General features: G+C 43.1%; 1 protein-coding gene across 2 annotated transcripts; it reads right to left on the bottom strand.

The window, feature by feature from the left end:
• Nucleotides 1-390: 390 nt before the first annotated feature.
• On the bottom strand, nt 391-16,318 carry LOC103696977 (protein MLN51 homolog). 2 transcript variants are annotated; one of them, XM_039120341.3, is made up of 12 exons: nt 15,365-16,318; nt 12,989-13,091; nt 12,647-12,861; nt 11,694-12,553; nt 11,285-11,399; nt 10,441-10,563; nt 7,547-7,599; nt 7,370-7,415; nt 7,144-7,217; nt 6,974-7,052; nt 699-781; nt 391-612 (listed from the first exon to the last, which is right to left on the bottom strand). In XM_039120341.3, exons 1-9 carry the CDS (start codon nt 15,904-15,906, stop codon nt 7,187-7,189), a joined length of 2,088 nt encoding a protein of 695 aa, XP_038976269.1. In that variant the 5' UTR covers nt 15,907-16,318; the 3' UTR covers nt 391-612; nt 699-781; nt 6,974-7,052; nt 7,144-7,186. The 2 variants fall into 2 exon arrangements, with proteins under 2 accessions (XP_038976269.1, XP_008776943.2); XM_008778721.5 differs by having other exon boundaries at nt 7,144-7,214; nt 15,365-16,291.
• Nucleotides 16,319-17,814: the final 1,496 nt, after the last annotated feature.

The following is a 17,814-nucleotide window of genomic DNA, read 5'->3' as shown; positions in this document are numbered from 1 at the left end:
TGCAAAAAAAAAAAAACCTTTGAAATATTCCCCTATTTAATATATATCAAGAGTATTTTTTTCTACAATCGCCTAATGCTATTATAGGATGATCACGTGCCACTACTCTATCAACTGAGATATTAACGGAGATGAATGGAAGGGCTACTTTCAGAAGATTTGAAAACTTAAAAGGGTTAGTTTGAAAAATTTTAAAGATGAAGAGGTGTCTCCAAATTGAAAGTTTGTCAGTACAATTTGCCCTATATTTAGTGCGGCAACTCACTCATCCGACCCGTCAAGCTGGCAAGATGGATATAGCAACAAACATCAGAAAATGATAATTCCCAGAGACAATCTCTCAAGCTGGCCTCCAGCAACTAATTAGGAGAATTCAGATAGAGCACTATATAACATAAACACCAGTCATATTAACTTGAAAAAAGGTATACAGCAGATTAACAAGGTGCATTAGCTCATAGGACGAGCAATTCTACCCAACAAGACTCCACAGCAAGACAAACTAGAAATGAAAGTAAAACTAACCACCACTGCAATTTATTTCTCAACACTTCACTCCTAACAGAAGCTTGCCACCATTCTCACAAGCTTCTATCAACAACTAAACAATACCTGCAAATTCATAACTCGAACAGTCAATGGCAGTTCAGCAATATATGTTAAGCTATCACAAACAGTATAATTCCCAAATATCTTACCACAGTTCAAACAAGAGAATGCCACCCGCCCTGCTGCATAATGGTCTTCTCGCACGATTACAGCAAGAACAGGCGTTACATAGCTGCAGAAGCCAACAACGTAATGCACAGTAAGCACTCAACATAGCCACACCTCTATGATAATGTATTTGTAAATCTATGATGGTGCCAGGAAACACAAAAGTTGAAACAGAGGAATTTCGTGGAAGCTAATAATACAGAGGGTTTAAAATCTTATAAAGACAAGTGCAGGTTTGTAAATCCAAATGCAGCAATCCTGAAGGGACAAGACTCTACCAAAGTTGCCTCGTTTTGACACCAGGGACCATCACTATAAGCAGGTTCTTCCATACAATCAATTCAATTATCATAACAAAGGCAAACCCGCTTCATCAAGAACCAAGTGTCAACCGGGAATGCTGCTGGTATTGGTGTGCAAATTATCAAACATGAATCAATACAGTATACAAACATCGGATCTGAGGATCAAAGAGTTTCATCATATCCCTAAATAAGTTGTACTCTAATTCACCAAAACAGAACTTGCTAATACCTAGCAAAAGATGAGTCAAAATCATGGCATGCTCAATTGAATTAAGCTAAAACTTCAGCCACCTCAGATAATGTATCAGAGCAAGCAAGGGTTATTATATCTCCTTCTAGATTAATCTTTGGTTTCCTAGATGATTATGTTATGAAATTTGCCTCCACAAATTGAGTGAGCTTTCACTGGAGTATTAAGATATTGACAATTCCTCAATAGCACCAATTTTGATAGATTATCACAACCAAATCAAACAACTGACCCTTTTTACCTCTCATCAAGCACTAATAAACAGTTACATAAATAATAATTAGCCCCATAAAAGTGCCTGACAGTAACTGAGTTACTTGGAAACATAACCAATTGTCGAGAATATTACTCCACAAAAGATGCAAAAAGATAAGCAGCAAACAGCACCACCATGTCATAAGTTAAGAGCCTGGGCCTCCATCAGGCAGAAACAAGCGCAATTATATACATAACTATACATATATCCTCTCAAGATAAATGATATCTACATCTCTCAGGTCCAAAATCTAATAATTGGGCATCCAAATCTAAAATTCACACTATTGATCACGATTTATACCACTGAAAATATCTAACAGAGCCACTGAGGTGATAGCTCAGTGGAACCGGGCCTTATTTCCAACCAAGTGGTTCCGAGTTCGAAACGCACGGCCGTCGATTAAATTGTGGAAACTGGATGCTCCCTGCTCGGACACGGGGTCTGGGAAGGCTTATTGATCCGCTGGTAGCCTCGATGGTGCCAGGTGCGACGTACTCACACCAGGTGTCACACCCCTGGCTATGGCGCGCGCGGGGCGTGCGCGGGCTCTGCCATGCGCAGGCTGTGGCACTGGGCGCACGGCCGGGCAGAGCGAGGAAGTGTGTCGCGGAGCACACGCGAGTGGCCAAAGGCCGGCGCTGGCCTGTGCACGGGCTGTGCGAAGGAGGAGCACAGCCGGGCCAGGCGCCGGGGCGTGCACGGGTGTACGCACGCATGATGGCCACGGGCGCGCAGGAGGCGTGCCGGGCACTTAGCCGTGGCCAGGCCTTGTGCGCACTGCACAGTGCGCAGGTTGCAGCGCAATCGGCAGTGGCCCTGTGCAGCGGAGACAGGCCGGATCCAGCCTGTGCACAGGGGCGCACGCAGCGGAGTCGTGCACGGACGCTGGCCTATGCGCAAAGGCGCGCGTGGATGGGCCAAGCATGGAGGCCAAGAGAGCGCGCGGGGCGCGTAGGCGTCGGCCCACCTGCAGGCCGTGCGCGGGGCACGGAAGGGCGGACGCTGCGGCGTGCGAAGGAGGCGCACGCACCAGGCCTCGGGACGGCATGTGCAGTAGACGCGTGCCCAGACTTGGCCGTGAGCGGGCCGAGCGCAGGTGTGCGCGCGGCCAGGCCGAGCAGAGAAGTGCGCGCGCGGCGCGCGCACACAGCCGGCGGACCGTGCGCGGGCGTGCGCACGGCAGAGCGGCACTGGCGCGCGCTGGGCGCGCGCGGCCAGGTAAGCCTAGGGCCGGGCCTTGCGCCAGGACAGTGCGCAGGGCGCACGGCAGGACGGACGCAAGGGCCGCGCAAAGGGCGCGTGGCCGAGGCCAGACCCTGACCTGCGTGCGCGCGGGGTGTGCACGCGCAGAGACGGCGAACCAGCAGGGCCGCGCACAAGTGCGCGCGCGGCCGAGTGGCAGCAGCGCGAAGGGCGCGCGGGGCGCGCCCAAGTCCAGCAAGGCCGCGCGCAGGTGCGCACGCGGCCGAGCGACAAGGCCAGAGCAATGGCCGGGCGGGCCACTGCTGCGCGCAGGCAGGCGCGCGCGCGCAAGAGGCTGCGGGCGCAGGTGCGCGCCCGCCCAGTCAGGCGCAGGGCGCTGGCCGCACGCAGGCGCGCGCGCGGCCGGGCCTGGGCGCGCGTGCCGGGCGCGCGCGCGGGTGGACCAGGGCGCCGGGCGGCCCTGGGCGGCTGGGCAGACAGCCGCACATGGGCTGTTCCCTCAGCAAGCTGCAAGCGGGCAGTCACATGGGCTGTCCATGGACACTTGGCAGGCTGCTGTGCATTGGGCGGTGGCTGGGCAGGCTGCTGGGCAGCTGGGCAAGAGGAAGCACATTCCTCAACCGCCAAGGAAGCACAAATCCGGGTGAAGGTCTTGTTGGCCAATGGGAGGCGAGGAAGGCCACACGGATTGTGGTGCTAAGGGGTGGTTGCAACCGACTAGGGAAATGCCATCTCCAAGGGCACTATAAAAGGCCTTGGGCGGCTGCATTTGAGAAGGACTTGGACTTGGAGAAAGAGCTTGGAGGCTTGGACGGGCTGCTTTTGGGGCTGTTTTGAGGGTCGCCAAAGGAGTGCCGGGCCACTAGGCCCTTGGCCAAGAGGAGCTTGGCCAAGGCACGCTTGGCAGAAGCCAAAGAGAAGGCTTCCTTGCGGAAGACTTGTGAGCCAAGGGAGGGTTCCTTGGCCGACCACTTTGGGGTTCCTTGGAGGCTTCGGGAGGAAAGCCTAGGCCTAAGTGTGGGCTGAAGGGGAGTTCGAAAGAGGTGAGCTATCCTTGTACATGCGTCCACCAAATGGAGTTTTGTGAGGGTTCTATTTGGGGTTGGGGGCCAAGGTTGGCTGGGGGTTTTTAGAGGGGCCAATGTGGTGGCTATCTCCTCGGCTTGTGAGGAGGGATTTGTGTTGGTATGAGCAATACAAGCCTTCTTTCCCCTAAAGACTTGTGCCTATGTGTGTGCTTGGTAGGATAGGGTCTTGGCAAGGGTTTCAGCCGAGCCAAGACGCATGCGGGGCTTGATCCGGCCTTGGCGCATGCAAGAGGCTGACTAGTGGTGGGTAGCCAACTCCACACTAGTGCCGCACACCGAAAAGAGGGAGAACTCAAGGAAAAATTTGGTTACTCCATTCCGACCTTTTCAAGGGTGTGACACCAGGGGTAACCGTGCCGAAGCCCGAAGGGGTAACGAGCCGGACCCACGGGTCAGGAAGGTATGAGTAAAACCGGCCGGGGTGCCCAACACACAGTCATTTCTGCCTACATCGAACATTCTCCTGGCGGGGTGGGGGCCCAGTGGAGGCTGCAACGCGGGGGTGGGCTTGTCCCTTCCTCCCCCCCTCCCCTTTTGTCTATAAAAAAAAAAATCTAACAGCCAAAAATCATATTTTTGGGGATCTTTAACCTATGCATCAAGAAGATATAAAAAATGACGGTTTTCATTGTGCTAGTTTGCTAAAATACATAATAAAGCGTTCAAATTGAAAATCCACCTTATTTGACCATGATATACACATGTTAAAATATGTATGGATTAAAAATCAATAGATTTTAATGCTTAGACCATATCAAAACATAGGCATATCACTTTAACCATACATTTTGGAACCCATTTGATGTATAGATTAAAGACCATCAAAAACACGTTATTTTTTGACTATAGACATTTCTAATGATATAGATCTCATTGGTGTGGATCTTCAATTTGACTGCCCAGTTAAAATTTCTGACCTGAGAGCAGATACCATCTCCTCACGAGAGGAGTAGATACCTAGTGTTACAGGCGGACATGTTGAAACTTAAACAAACATAACTAAAAACTTTTTTCAGAACATACGAAAAGAGTCCAATTGATACTGGAAAGACGAGATTGTCACTATAATGCAGATGTTGTATTGCATGTAAATTTTGGGTTATACTTGCACACATATAAGAAGCTCGATGTAGTTTCTAGATAGAAGAGTTGATTCACTTCACTAGTCAAGTATACGAGACTTCCACCACACTTTTGGCTTTCAATAGATATTGCTAAGGGACGAGCATCCTTATAAAAAAAATTTACCAGACTCTCAATGTTCTAAGATTATGAGGCCTCATATACGAGAAGAACCCTGGACTGCACCACACAGGCCATGCATGGTCTCTAGCTGCATATGGGCTGCATAAGTGCAGCGGATATGCCTTGGAAGCCAGATGAGGTCAAGACTTAAACAGTCTGAGTTTCATATGCAGGTCCGGACTCGTGTAAATAGGCAGAGTGCAGAATGCTTACATTTTATCTCCCCTCCTCATCATGTGAAACCTTAAACCCCATCCTTTCCCTATCAATGGCATGTGGCAGATACCAGCCACAAGATGGCAATAGTCACCAACGGCTGCTGATGAACAAGCACGAGTATTTCCTAATGCTTCCAATTTCTCCCACTTACCCCCGCTTGTGGAAAGGCTAAATAACAATAATGTGTTATCACATTAATATAGTAAAACTCCATAAAACAACATCAACATCCACGACCAAATCATTTAATCATCACTCAGACATAGATCATGGTCCATACATTATATGATAACATCAACATCATAAGTTCTAAAATAACGACATACATGGTTTCAGATCAACTTGAGATCTGAACCAAAACAACCTCATTTGGTCGGTTTGGCCCAGGTTTTAACATGGATCAGTTGGTTCCTGCTCTGGTTTTTGAAGCCCAATTGCATTGGTTTGGCTCAAGGTCAAGCGGGTTAAGTAACCAAATCTAACCTGAACCAGACTGATCTATTAAGTATTATATAAAAATTATAACATAAAAATATATACCACTGCACAATTTTCAGTCACAGGTTAATGTTTTAAGTTTTCATTTGTTTAATAACCCATTCAGTTTTCTCGTTGTTATAACATATCTAAAATTTACAGTTCATTTTTTTGTGTTCTCTTATTGTATTCATATTTTTTGTGTGTTCTCTTATTGTTTGATGTTGTCGAATAGATTTTGCTCAAAAAGATGCTGTTCGATAGAATATTAGTTGGCTTGTGTGGTTTGCTGCTTGCAATTAATGGGCTTCAATAGAATAAAATGAACAAATTATTGCTGCTGAAAAAATTATGTAATTTTTAATAACCTGAGAACCAACCTGAACCGACCTGGTCTTGAATGGATTGCTTCATTTCAGTTCCAATTTTAGACAGTTTGGTTACAGTTCCAAATGTCGAGAACCAATCAGGTTCAGCTTAGTTTCAAGTTGCCCCCTACCGCAACCCATGTGCACCATTACTTTAAGATTGGTCGACAGTTCCATCATTTAAAATATATAAATAAAATACTCATCAAGAAGTTTCCAGAGCCCTTTTTTTTAAAATTAGAAAATAGGACACTGGGAAACAAATGTCTAACAAGAATTGTATCAAACAAGTACCTGTGTCCCATGTGTCTAATATGGACAGAATATAATTTAAAGAACCAATGTACCCTAGGATCGTGCAAGATTAGCATAAGGCCTATATACATAGTCATCAGCATTACACTCACAAATGCTATACAAGATATATTAAAATTCATAATAAAAGCATTAACACTTTTTGAGAGTATTATTACAGTATTGATTCTCGTATAAAAATTTCAACTAAAATGTACACAGTAAAAGATTACAAAGAAGAAAACAATACAAAAATCTAGATACATGATTCTTCTTCCATGGTCATCAATCAATAAAGAGGAACTAAAATAAGGAATTAGTCAAAAAAATGCCATGCTAGAACAGATCTAAAACCATTAGTTAACAGCTCTATAGTATATTATGCGGAAATAAATTAAATAATGATCAGACTGACAAGATATAAAATGGTGCCATTTGTATCATTAGTGCATCAAAATACCTTTTTTTCCTTTTCCGATTTCCAATAATGAATATCAGAGCTTGAATTTATATTATTATGATAGACAAATGCCAAAAAGAACACAAACCTAGCATTTCAAGGGACACCAGGCAACCCAACGTGCTCCAGATAAGAAGCTGAAGATCACAGAGGGCTAGGAAACGGGTCTGCAGGAATGAACACAAACAGAACTGAGAAAACAACAAAAGGTGGATTAAAAAAAAACATCTTGCAGGGAAAGATATCTAGGTTCCTGACCTTAAGCTGCTTATTCAAACACACTCAATCTTAAGTATGTATTTCACTGGCCAAAGTTCATCTCTGAATATCTGCTAAAACATAAATACAAAACTAAATAAATAAAATATTATATATATAATTTTTAACACATTCAGAAAGCAATAGCAAAGCTATTGGGAGAATTTGTGACTATTTCACAAATTCAGAAAGTACTCAGATTGAGATCAGACATGATTTAACATACCTACGAGGCTTGTTCTGGCGTTGCCCAAATTCGTCATTCACTATCTCTGCAAAATAGGTGAGTGAACTCAAGAAACTTACTATAATAAAAGGATTAGAAAATTTTTTGGTGAAAATAGATTTTGGTGACCGGTCATTTTACAAGTGCAACAAAAGAAGGCATGTATTAGTACTCTACCAGGTCTCTCTGGAGGTTTCCAGGAATTAGCAGGTTTAGCTGTACTAGTTTCCCTGCAGCATAGGAAATCAGTGGCATTCAGGATTTTATACAAAGCTTAAGAAAACACTGTAATATAACTCTCTTTTTTTTTGCAAAGTGGGGGGGGGGGGGGGGGGGGGGGGTGCTACACAACTACACATCAATACAGGAATTAAAATATCACACTGGAATCAAGCTTTGATCACCATAAGTAATGCTCTATGAGGTCAGATTACATGAAATTTTCAACTCATGCGCTCCTATACCGTATAATAAACCTTAGAATATCCAAGCATAACAAAGAAGTAATTCCTCTACCCAAGAAGAAAACAGAACAAGAAGCAATTCACTCTACTACCATAAACTGGCAATCATGTCGTAATAATTATCCCTTTTTTATTGTGTGTGTGTGTGTATATGCATATATAAAAGAGAGGGATATAAACTACATGTACAACTTATTGGCCAAAAGAGAAAAGAAGCAAAATAAGACAAAATAACATGCAACTATCTGAATGTGAAGTCATTGTCAAGCAAAAAGTCAGATATAAGTCATAATATTATCAGAAAACAAGAGTTAGTTGTCAGATGTGAGTTTAAGAACATCAATGACATACGAAAGTGTGCCAAATTTAACTCAAGGAGAAAGATTAAGATCCACACAATTATTGCATCTTAAGGCCTGGCTTATTTTCTTCTGATACCATAGCCATTATGTACATTAGCTTACATTGTAAGTCAGGACAATCACTACTTGATAATGTTAAATTAAAGAAAAAAACTGTATGTTTAAAACTAATTACAAACCAAGATTGCCTAGCACTAAAGGCAGAGAATCCCTGTAATATAAAAAGTATTAAAATGTGTTTCTTCTAGCAGAAGCCCAAGCATAAGTGACCAGCACCTTTGTTTATTCATTCTTATTAACAGAAAGGCATCAAAGAAAGTTCTCAGTAATTAATTTAAGTTACTATTTTGGAATAAATTAGGAAATAGAAATTGGAATGTGTTTGATGTAAACTCATTGCAATCTCGTTATTATTAAAAATAAGGGGCCTTCCAGCACGCGCTCCAGCCACTGTGGGTCTGGGGAGAGATAGATTTACGCAGCCTTATCCCCACGTGTGGAAGACTGATTCCATGTTTCGAACCCATGACACCCAAGTTTCGCCATGGCCCAACCTCTGCAATCTCATTAGTACGCAGAGGCATTTTACGGGGGGCAAACCCAAAAAGAAGGAAAGAAAAACTATCTATTCTTTCCCATGTAGCTTCAGGGTAGATTGACAAATTCCTCCAGAATGTAGCTAAATGCTCTTAACTGTACTGCAGGACAAAGCTAAAAGAGCTATAGTTAAATTACTTTAGTCAGCAGTAGACCATTTACATGGTTTGTTGAGCCCACCTCATGGGGCTGGTTAATTCTTAGGTCTCCCCTGACGTCAGTATCTGCACATTGAGTTCACTGGAAAAATAGGCATTCTCATGGGCCAAGAGCCACTCTGCTGGTCAGGCACAAGTTACATAGACCTGGTTAGATCTCCCTGCATGGATGGTGCAGTTTCAATGTGGATGAGGGATAATCTTTGACAAAAAAATGAGCATGAGCGATGTCTGAAATGGTGCATCCACTGAGTGACAAATGATGTTCCCGGAAGTGTAACCCTTAAGTAATGGAAACCTGTAACCTCCCCCCCCCCCAACTTTTTTTCCTTCAATCCAAGGTAAAAATAAATAAATAACTATTAAAGAAAAGAAATTTTTTCTTCCTCTTGTCTAGTTTTTATCAGAGTTGATCAGAGGCCAGATGGCCCGCCCAGCCCAAAATTTAGCAGGCCTGGACACTAAAAATAGGCTTGTTGGAGGGGCCTGGACAAAAAAGAAGGCCCAATTTACAAATCGGGCCGGACATGGAAAAATCAAAAAACAGCCCAGCTTAAGCCAGCTTAAGATTTTATATATATATATATATATATATATATATATATATATATATATATATATATAAAATTAACACTATATACATACATACATATATATATATATATGTAATGTTAACTATATTAACTAATAATCAGTACATTTAAGCCTTAAAGGTATTGATTATTGCTATATTGCCAAAGGTTGAGAGAATTAAATTATATTGTTTAGCTAAAATGTATAGTTTAGCCTATAATAGTGGGGGGAAAGAGAAATCAGGCCTCGTGGACAGGTTTGGATTGGCTCTTCAAGAATGGGCTAGGCATTAGGCAAAAATATAAGCCCGATGTTCAAGCCAGACCAGGCCTACGCATAAGCATCGGGCCTAACTTCTACTGTAGAGTCCGACCCAGCCTGGTGCTTGATTAGCTCTAGTTTTTACTAGGTTACCCTATGGATTCTTCATTGATCTTACTGGAAACTTATAACAGTCTCAATAATTTCTGTACTAAAATTATAGCCTCCTTCTATTGCATTATATTCTTTACTTATAAACTCTGACTGGCAAAACAAAGGTCTCAGGCTTTCAAGTTTAGATCCATATAATCAGACACCTTAGGCCACAATTACTTAAAATATTCTACAGAAGAAGGCCACAATTACCTAAAATATTCTAGAGAAGAAGTGCCTCTCCTGTTCGGCACTTGAATCACCAAGTAATCCTGGACACAGTTGATCATATTACTGCCCAGATCGAAGTTCCTTAGAATGCAAATCTAGGTTTCATCTACTTGCATGTACAGGTAGCAACATATATAAATTTAAACAACATATGAAGTCCGAAACAGAGAACAAAACAAAAGGTAGCTGAAAGTAACTGAAAAAACTACAAGTAGACATGAAAAGTGGAAAGGATATTCCTGTAGAGACTGAAAAATGATAATAAAACTTACCTGGAAGCAACTGATGAAGACATCTGTCCTGAAGGACGGGCATAATAACTACCATCAAGTGCTATATAGGGTGAGCAATATGATGCCCCCAAAGCCCCGGCAGCACCAGCTAATACCGGCACCCTGATATTCAAATTAGAAAGAAAAAAAATCAGTTGACAATTAATTAATGAAAAATGTGAAGAATTAGCTTATATCTCAAAGCAAGTTTGTAGCATGTTTTTTTCCAAGATAGATCTTTTATCAAGTTAGTTCTTGGAAGAAACATATACGCCAATCACATGTAAGTATGAAACTAATTGACTGAAATACCAAAAAAACATACATCACCAACCTACCCGACCCAATCTAGACATTTGATACATAAGCAAGTTACCATTAATCTATGTATCTATTTCTGATACATAGATGAGATAATTGAAGTTGAAACACTTTATAAAAAAATTCATTCGAAAAGATGATCGCAAACATGCAAATTGATCAAGTCAAAAAAGCATTCTGCAGTATACCACCAGCATATAAAACAAAGTCGGATCAGAATTGGCAGACAAATGTGATAAAAAGAAGGGAATGATGAGCTTCATGATGTCCCTGTTTCACAGCAGCAAAGGGAATAAGGTTACAGCTGTTTGGGGACAAATTCAACACCATAACTAATCAACATCTACTTCTAAATCTAGAATGGCTTTTCAGGAAAATACAATTAAAATGTAAAAAAATTATTTTAAAAAAACATCCAAACATGTCATATAAGGTACCTACATCAATTCCAGGTTTGGTAAAAGCAAATGACCAATTATTCAGCCTAATTGAACATGATAAGCAATGTGCATATTTACTTTACCAAGTCATTTCAGAATTCCCAAAACCAAGCTGTGGTTGAGCCACGTATCCTGGCAGAGCCATACCAACAGTAGGAACCCCAAGACCACCAGGATGTTGACCCCCAAACTGCATAACTGTGTACAAGAAAAAGGGGGGAAAAGGCATAATGAATGCTACAAAAATTAAGAAAAAAATTTTCTTCTTGCTGATATTCTAGGAAAAAATTTTATGAATGCAGCACACCATATTTAAAATAAAATAAGCAGGGCACAACCAATTTACAGTCAATGCTACATGATGGGGTAAAAAATTAGTAGCGGAAAGATCTCCACAATGCTTCTTGTGCAGCCTCAAGGCTAATATTATTATCTAATGCGGTAGAAAATTCCTCATGCAAATCAAAATGAAGAAAACGAAATTGAACACACCTGGCAACAGTGCTGGAGTACCAGGAAAGCTCTGGTCACCATGGGCAAGGCCCATAGCCCCAGTTGCTCCAATAACTTGAGCTCCACTGTAGAGAAAAGCGCCCCTTCCAGCTCCTTGAATACTAGTTTTCCCCTTTCCAACCAATGCTGTCTTGGATTTACTTGAGCCTGGAGGTGAATCAGTCTCTCCAATCTCAGATGAATTTGCCGATTGAGGTTGAGGTGGAGATGAAACTTGATTTCCACCGCCAGGCCGCTGACCCAACTGCTGAGTGGAAATTCGTAATGCAGGTTGATTTGGAGTTTGAGCTGGTCTCTGTTGAGCTATTGGGGGCTGGGTTTGAGCAGGAATTCTTGCAGCTTGATTATGTGACACAGTGGATTGACTATTTGGCAGTCCACTAATGCTTAAACCCCTCCCCTGAACTCTGGAATTAGAAGATTGACCAGAAGTGGTCGATGATAAGGAAAATCCAGATGACTGCAATGGAGAAATAGCCATGGTTTTTCCAGCAACTTGTCGGAGAGAATCATCAACATATAACCTATCATGAGCAACCGAATCAACAACCATTTTTCCTCTCAACAACGATCCAGATTGTGAAGGTGGAAAATTATCCTCCATCGGCGTCGAAGATGACAGTGTCTTATTGGCACTTCCAGTTTGTGCATTGCCTTTCTGAATCATGGAGACTTCTTGATTGGATGACCCAGAAGGGTAAAATGGAGGAGAAGCAGAACTTAAACTAGAAGCAAAAACTTGCTTCCTAGAAACTACTTGTTCTGGTTGCACACTTGAAGTTTGAAATGGGGATCTCCCTGCATTAACATTTGGTGTTGGTTCTTGAGGTTTGACAGATCTGAAAATGCACGTGAATATCACAATAAGCAAATCCCAGAAAAGGGGAAATTACATTTGTTGCAGAATAAAGGGGAAAGGATTCGATACTTACTGCTTGTTTTGAGTTGCAGGAGGCCCACTGTTGCTTTTGGGGATAGGTTCATAGCGCCTTGGCCCTCTCCCTCTCACAGACTTTGGAGCACGGCTTTGGTTGCCACCATCATCATAGTAAGCACGAGATCTGCTACCCCTAGCATAACCACGATCGCTACCCCGGCTTTTGCCGCCGCCACGGCCTCTAAATCGACCTTTGGATCTTCTCCTCTCCTGGAATACAAATAGAGTACGCACCTCTTAGAAAATTGCATGTGATTTCAGGACAATATGTTACAACTGAAGTTGAACACATGAAGGAAATGATAAAATGAGAACGCACTCAAAAACAAGATATCACCTCATCATAATGTGTATCTTTCAAATTCATCTCTTCAAACCTGTCATGCACCCAGGCATGATCATCTTTAGGGTCCCACAATTTCCGCCCACCAAACATACGCCTGGATGTAATGATCAAAGGAAAAACAGACCATTAGAGGAATTCAATATTTTTTACATTACATCAAAACACGAGGCAAAAAATGTTCCTTATTTAAGATAGAAAAAGAAATCAATAAAAAAAACAGCAAATGCAGCGACTAATAATCATTCTCTATTACATATCAAGGCAATATGCATCAAAGTTCAAACTGTCACAGTAAAACTAACTATATCATTTTCAACCTTCTATGAGAATAAGTTGCTGATCTCATGTAGCAAGCAAGGAAAAAAAAATTGAAACAAACCTATAAGATGGTCATCCTTTATACTACGAGAAAGACTGCAACTTGACTGAGTTATATAGATAACACACATGGTGGGGTAGGAAAACAGAATTGCAAAAAGAGCTATCATATGAAGAGCTATGCAGACAGAGTCAGTTTCATTACCAGAACTTAAAAAAGCCATTATTTTGTAATCTAAGAAAACAGAAGAACTTGAACAAGTACGACCACCGCAAAACAAGCAGCCAATGCTACTTAAACCACCACAAACAAACAACCTGACCAGCAGAATGTCAATAAAGCTACATGCTGTTACAAAATAACCCTACCAATAAAGCCAGAACTAGCGCAAAAACTGCACTACAAATATTGCAGCGACCGACCAGCAACACACTGCAACTGGTTCAAGACAATACACATGACACACCCGTAACTCAGGCCCTGTTTGGTCCCCAAATAGCCAACTAGGGTTTTGACCATTGGTAATGACCCGTTAATCAAATAATCATGGGTTATTACTGCTTGGTTGACATCTGTGGGTTAGTGGGATATGTTGTGGAAAAAAGTGAAGGAGAAAGAAGAAAGAGCTCCGGTTGTTAAATCTATCTCACCTCCCTCCGCAAAGCCACTTCAATACGCATTGACCAAATAACGATAACACATCATGTTTTGCAGTTGTTAGCCAGTTTAGAGGATAACAGCCCCTTAACTAGCATCCAAACAGGGACTCTCATTTTCTTTGACTGAAATTGGCATAATAAGAGTGTGTTTAGTAAAGTGAACCAGTGGATCAGCAAAATAAAGCATAAAAAGGGACTGACATCACAATAAAGTCTAATATTCTCAAAATGCCCGCACGTGCTAGAACAATATTGACTGTCATTAAGCAAGTCCATGAAGAAATTATCAAGCAAAAAAAAAGAAAAGAAAACCAAACACCACAAGTAAAGATGATTAAAGAATTGCAGAGGAACAAGGCAAAAGCTAAGTAAACCTACAATTTGAAAGCATAGCATATACAACTAAAATCCTCAGTTCGCTTTGGGAAAGAATATGCTAAACAATAATGCTCCATTCACACCTAGTGGCACCAACAGATGCTGGTGTGGTGCTCACAGACAGCACCAGGGCCCACCTCACACCACCTACCCTTATGTCTTGCACCAATATCCAACAGCCACATAGGACAAGGATCTATGCAGTGAATGGACCAGTTATATCCAGCAGTACACTCTATGAAACAAGCCCTTACAATTAAAGCCCCTATTATGGCTTCTAAGATAAGCTTGATGTGATCTTACATCATTTGTCCATATACGGGACGTGTCAGGATTTCAATGGATTTCAATGGAATTTTCTCGAGGAAAACAACAACATCTAAAAACTGAATCTGTTTTTACCAACAAAAAAAAAAAAAAAAACTGAATCTGACAAAACCACAAGTGAAAATTCTGGAAGGTACTCTGATGTGTCCTGAGTTTTCTCAATTTGATATTCAAAATCCAAATTTGACAGCAGCATTTGATGATGAAACATAGACCAAGTGAGGATTTCTATGGATTTCAATGGTTTCTTGAGGAAAACAACAGCATATAAAAACTGAATCTGACAAAACCACAAGTGAAAATTCTGGAAGGTACTCTGATGTGTCCTGAGTTTTCTCAATTTGATACTCAAAATCCAAATTTGACAGCAGCATTTGATGATGAAAATCCAAGTGCAGAATGACAAATAATTTACGTATTTAAATAAAAAAGAAAAGCAGTTCCCTTATTCAAGATACAACATATTCTACATGATCAAGATCAACCAAATCAAACCTAGAAAAAAAACCATTATATAAAATTTTAAAAGAGTGAACTTTCGTTTCCTTCTTTCTCCTATAAACGTTATGAAAGATATTGACTTGATACAATGAAAAACATAGAGTCGAAGAACGTATATGCTTCAGAAATCAGTGACAAGGGAGAGACATAGCAAACCGAAGGCCAAATAACAACGAACAGCACCTGTGGCGACCTCGGCCATTTTCCTGAAACCGATCATCATGCATGTAGAAAGCCCCGGCAGTCGGCACAGCGTACGGCTCGTTCTCCTTCTTCTCCTCTTCTACTTGATTCTTGCCCCGATATTCCACTGGTTCCCCACCAGATCTCCGGCCATCTCCAGCGGGCTCCGCTGGAGGATGCCCCTCGCCAGGGCTTTCAGCCTTCCCTGCAGAACTATGATGCCCTGCCTCTTCACCAGTCGACTCTTCAAGTTCCACTACTTCCTCTACGAGTTCTTCCTCCACTTCTTCCTCCGCCTCAAATTCCTCCACATCTTCCTCCACCCCGAATTCCTCATCATCTTCGTACACATGGGCTCCGCCCTGACCGTCCGACTCGCCATCAGATCCAATCCCCAGCCTTGGATCCCTTCTCGCCGGCTTGCCTCCCCCGTCCGACCTGTCCCCGTCCTCGTCGTCACTAGCCTCCCTCCGCCTCATCGAAGGCAGCGGCGCATCCTCGGGATCGCTCTCGTACTCCACCTCCTCCCCCTCCGCCGCCATGGATCTTTTCCCAAACCCTAACCCTCAACCAATCCACAAGAAAACCTCAAGAATTCAAATCAAGAAAGCAAAACTCATAACCCCCGTCGAATCGACGAATTTCCCCAAAACCCTCCTCCGATTCCGGAGATCGAGAGCGAGGAGATGCGACGAAGATCGCGAAGAGAGGAATTAGGGTTTTGATAGAAAGCGATCGGGCGCTTCCAGAGGGGCAAGGAGAGGTCTTTAAATCAAGGGATGGGGGATAAAGAAAGAGAGGAACCTTTTCTATAGCGTCGAGAGGGGAGAAGGGAAAATAGGGAGGAACCGTGCGAATATGGGAAGAGGGGACCGGAATCTTTAATCTCGATAGCGGCTTCCGACTCCCAATATTTTTCCCTCTTTTTTTTTCCTTTTTCTTTTTTTTTTTTTTAATAAAAGTGATATTTTATAAAATTCTAATTTAAGCACATCCTACCATTATGATAAAGTAAAAAGTACAAATAAGAAGGTATGTCTGCTGCCGCAGATGTCCAGAGGAACTCTTCGGAATGCCGAGCGACAAAGGAGGCAACCCAGTCTGCTGCCCGGTTTGCCTCCCTAAACACATGTACTGCCTAAAAAACACTGATCTCCAGAGCTAGTCTACGCGTCTCTCGGATGAGAGGTGACGATCACCATACATGTCCACTCCACAGATCCAATCGATCACCAAAGATGAATCCCCCTCAAGATGCACCCGCTCAGCACCAAATACTCGTCTCGCATAGGATAGACCCTCCCAAGCTGCCCGAAGCTCGGCCCCAACAATTATGAGTCCCGGCGTGCGGCGCCCACCAGTTGCTATTAGCCTGCCAAGAGAGTCTCTAATCACAAACCTGACGCCTCCAAACTCCCCGTCCACCGATATGTTGCCGTCAAAGTTCATTTTGAGATGACCAAGAGGTGGGGGCATCCAAGAAACAAGGGCAAACCTGAGCACTGTAATAGCGGTGAGAGTGCCCCAGATGTTCTTGGCCATCTCGAAAGAAAACAGTGCAGCAACGACTGTGACCTCCCCCGCATGTAGTATAACTTTATCCACCACCATCCTAAAGGGTGACCTCGTGCCCTCAAACAGGCCGGCATTCCTGTCCAACCATATGTAGTATGCCAAGTGTGCTCTGAGGATCCTTACCTCCGTAGAATTGGGACTCCACATGAAAACTCTGAGCAGGAGAATCAAGTCCTGTGCAGACTCCACCGAACTAGGTAGAGATGCTGGTGACCTGCTCCATATCTCTCCGGCCATGGGGCACTGCAAAAGAACATGAGTAATGATCCCCTCGATATCCGTACACACCTCATAGCATGAAGTGATACATAAACCTCGCCGAGCTAGCAAACTCCTGGTCGGTAGACAGCCCCATGCCACCTTACAGATGAAGAGCATCACAAGCGGAAGAATCTGCATCCTTCAAATCCATCCTCTCTCAATCTGCGGAGCTGGCTCCCTGCTGATCAGGGCGTGGAGGTCTCTGGCTCACACCCGCAACCGCCCCTACAGCAACCATACTAGCTTGTCAGGCTCCGTCCGGGCAGGGACAAGTAGAGCCAAGACCATCTCTGCCAACTGCTCTTCCAAAACCTCTCGAACTAAGTCATCCCTCCACCGACCCCCATCCGGATCCAACAGATCGCTATCCCTAAGTCCTGCCAGCCTGGCCGAGTCCACCATGATCAGTAGGTGACTGATCGACTGGTCAGTCACCCATCTATCCTCCAAAATATCGATGGATCGCCCGTCTCTGATGGCCCATCTAATCTCCAGAAGCACCAACGTAGCTTTGGCACACATCTCCTTCCATACGGGTGAATAGTGTCAGCCGACTCACGCTCTAGGCAACAAAGCTCCATATTTGGCCTTCATCAACGAGGACTACGTACTAT

The sequence above is a fragment of the Phoenix dactylifera genome, chromosome 1 (assembly GCF_051530095.1).
Source record: "Phoenix dactylifera cultivar Ajwa chromosome 1, Ajwa_hap1_PhDact_Kaust_v1.1, whole genome shotgun sequence".
In the NCBI taxonomy this organism is placed as follows: Eukaryota; Viridiplantae; Streptophyta; class Magnoliopsida; order Arecales; family Arecaceae; genus Phoenix; species Phoenix dactylifera.
This window is presented reverse-complemented; position numbering and strand designations above follow the sequence as displayed.

Coding starts and splice junctions, on each gene's coding strand:
- LOC103696977 (XM_039120341.3), bottom strand. CDS start 15,906: ATGGCGGCGGAGGGGGAGGAGGTGGAGTACGAGAGCGATCCCGAGGAT. Junction 10,564..11,284: donor GGGAATTCTGAAATGACTTG/GTAAAGTAAATA, acceptor TTTGAATATCAG/GGTGCCGGTATTAGCTGGTG. Junction 7,600..10,440: donor TCTTCATCAGTTGCTTCCAG/GTAAGTTTTATT, acceptor CCTATGCTGCAG/GGAAACTAGTACAGCTAAAC.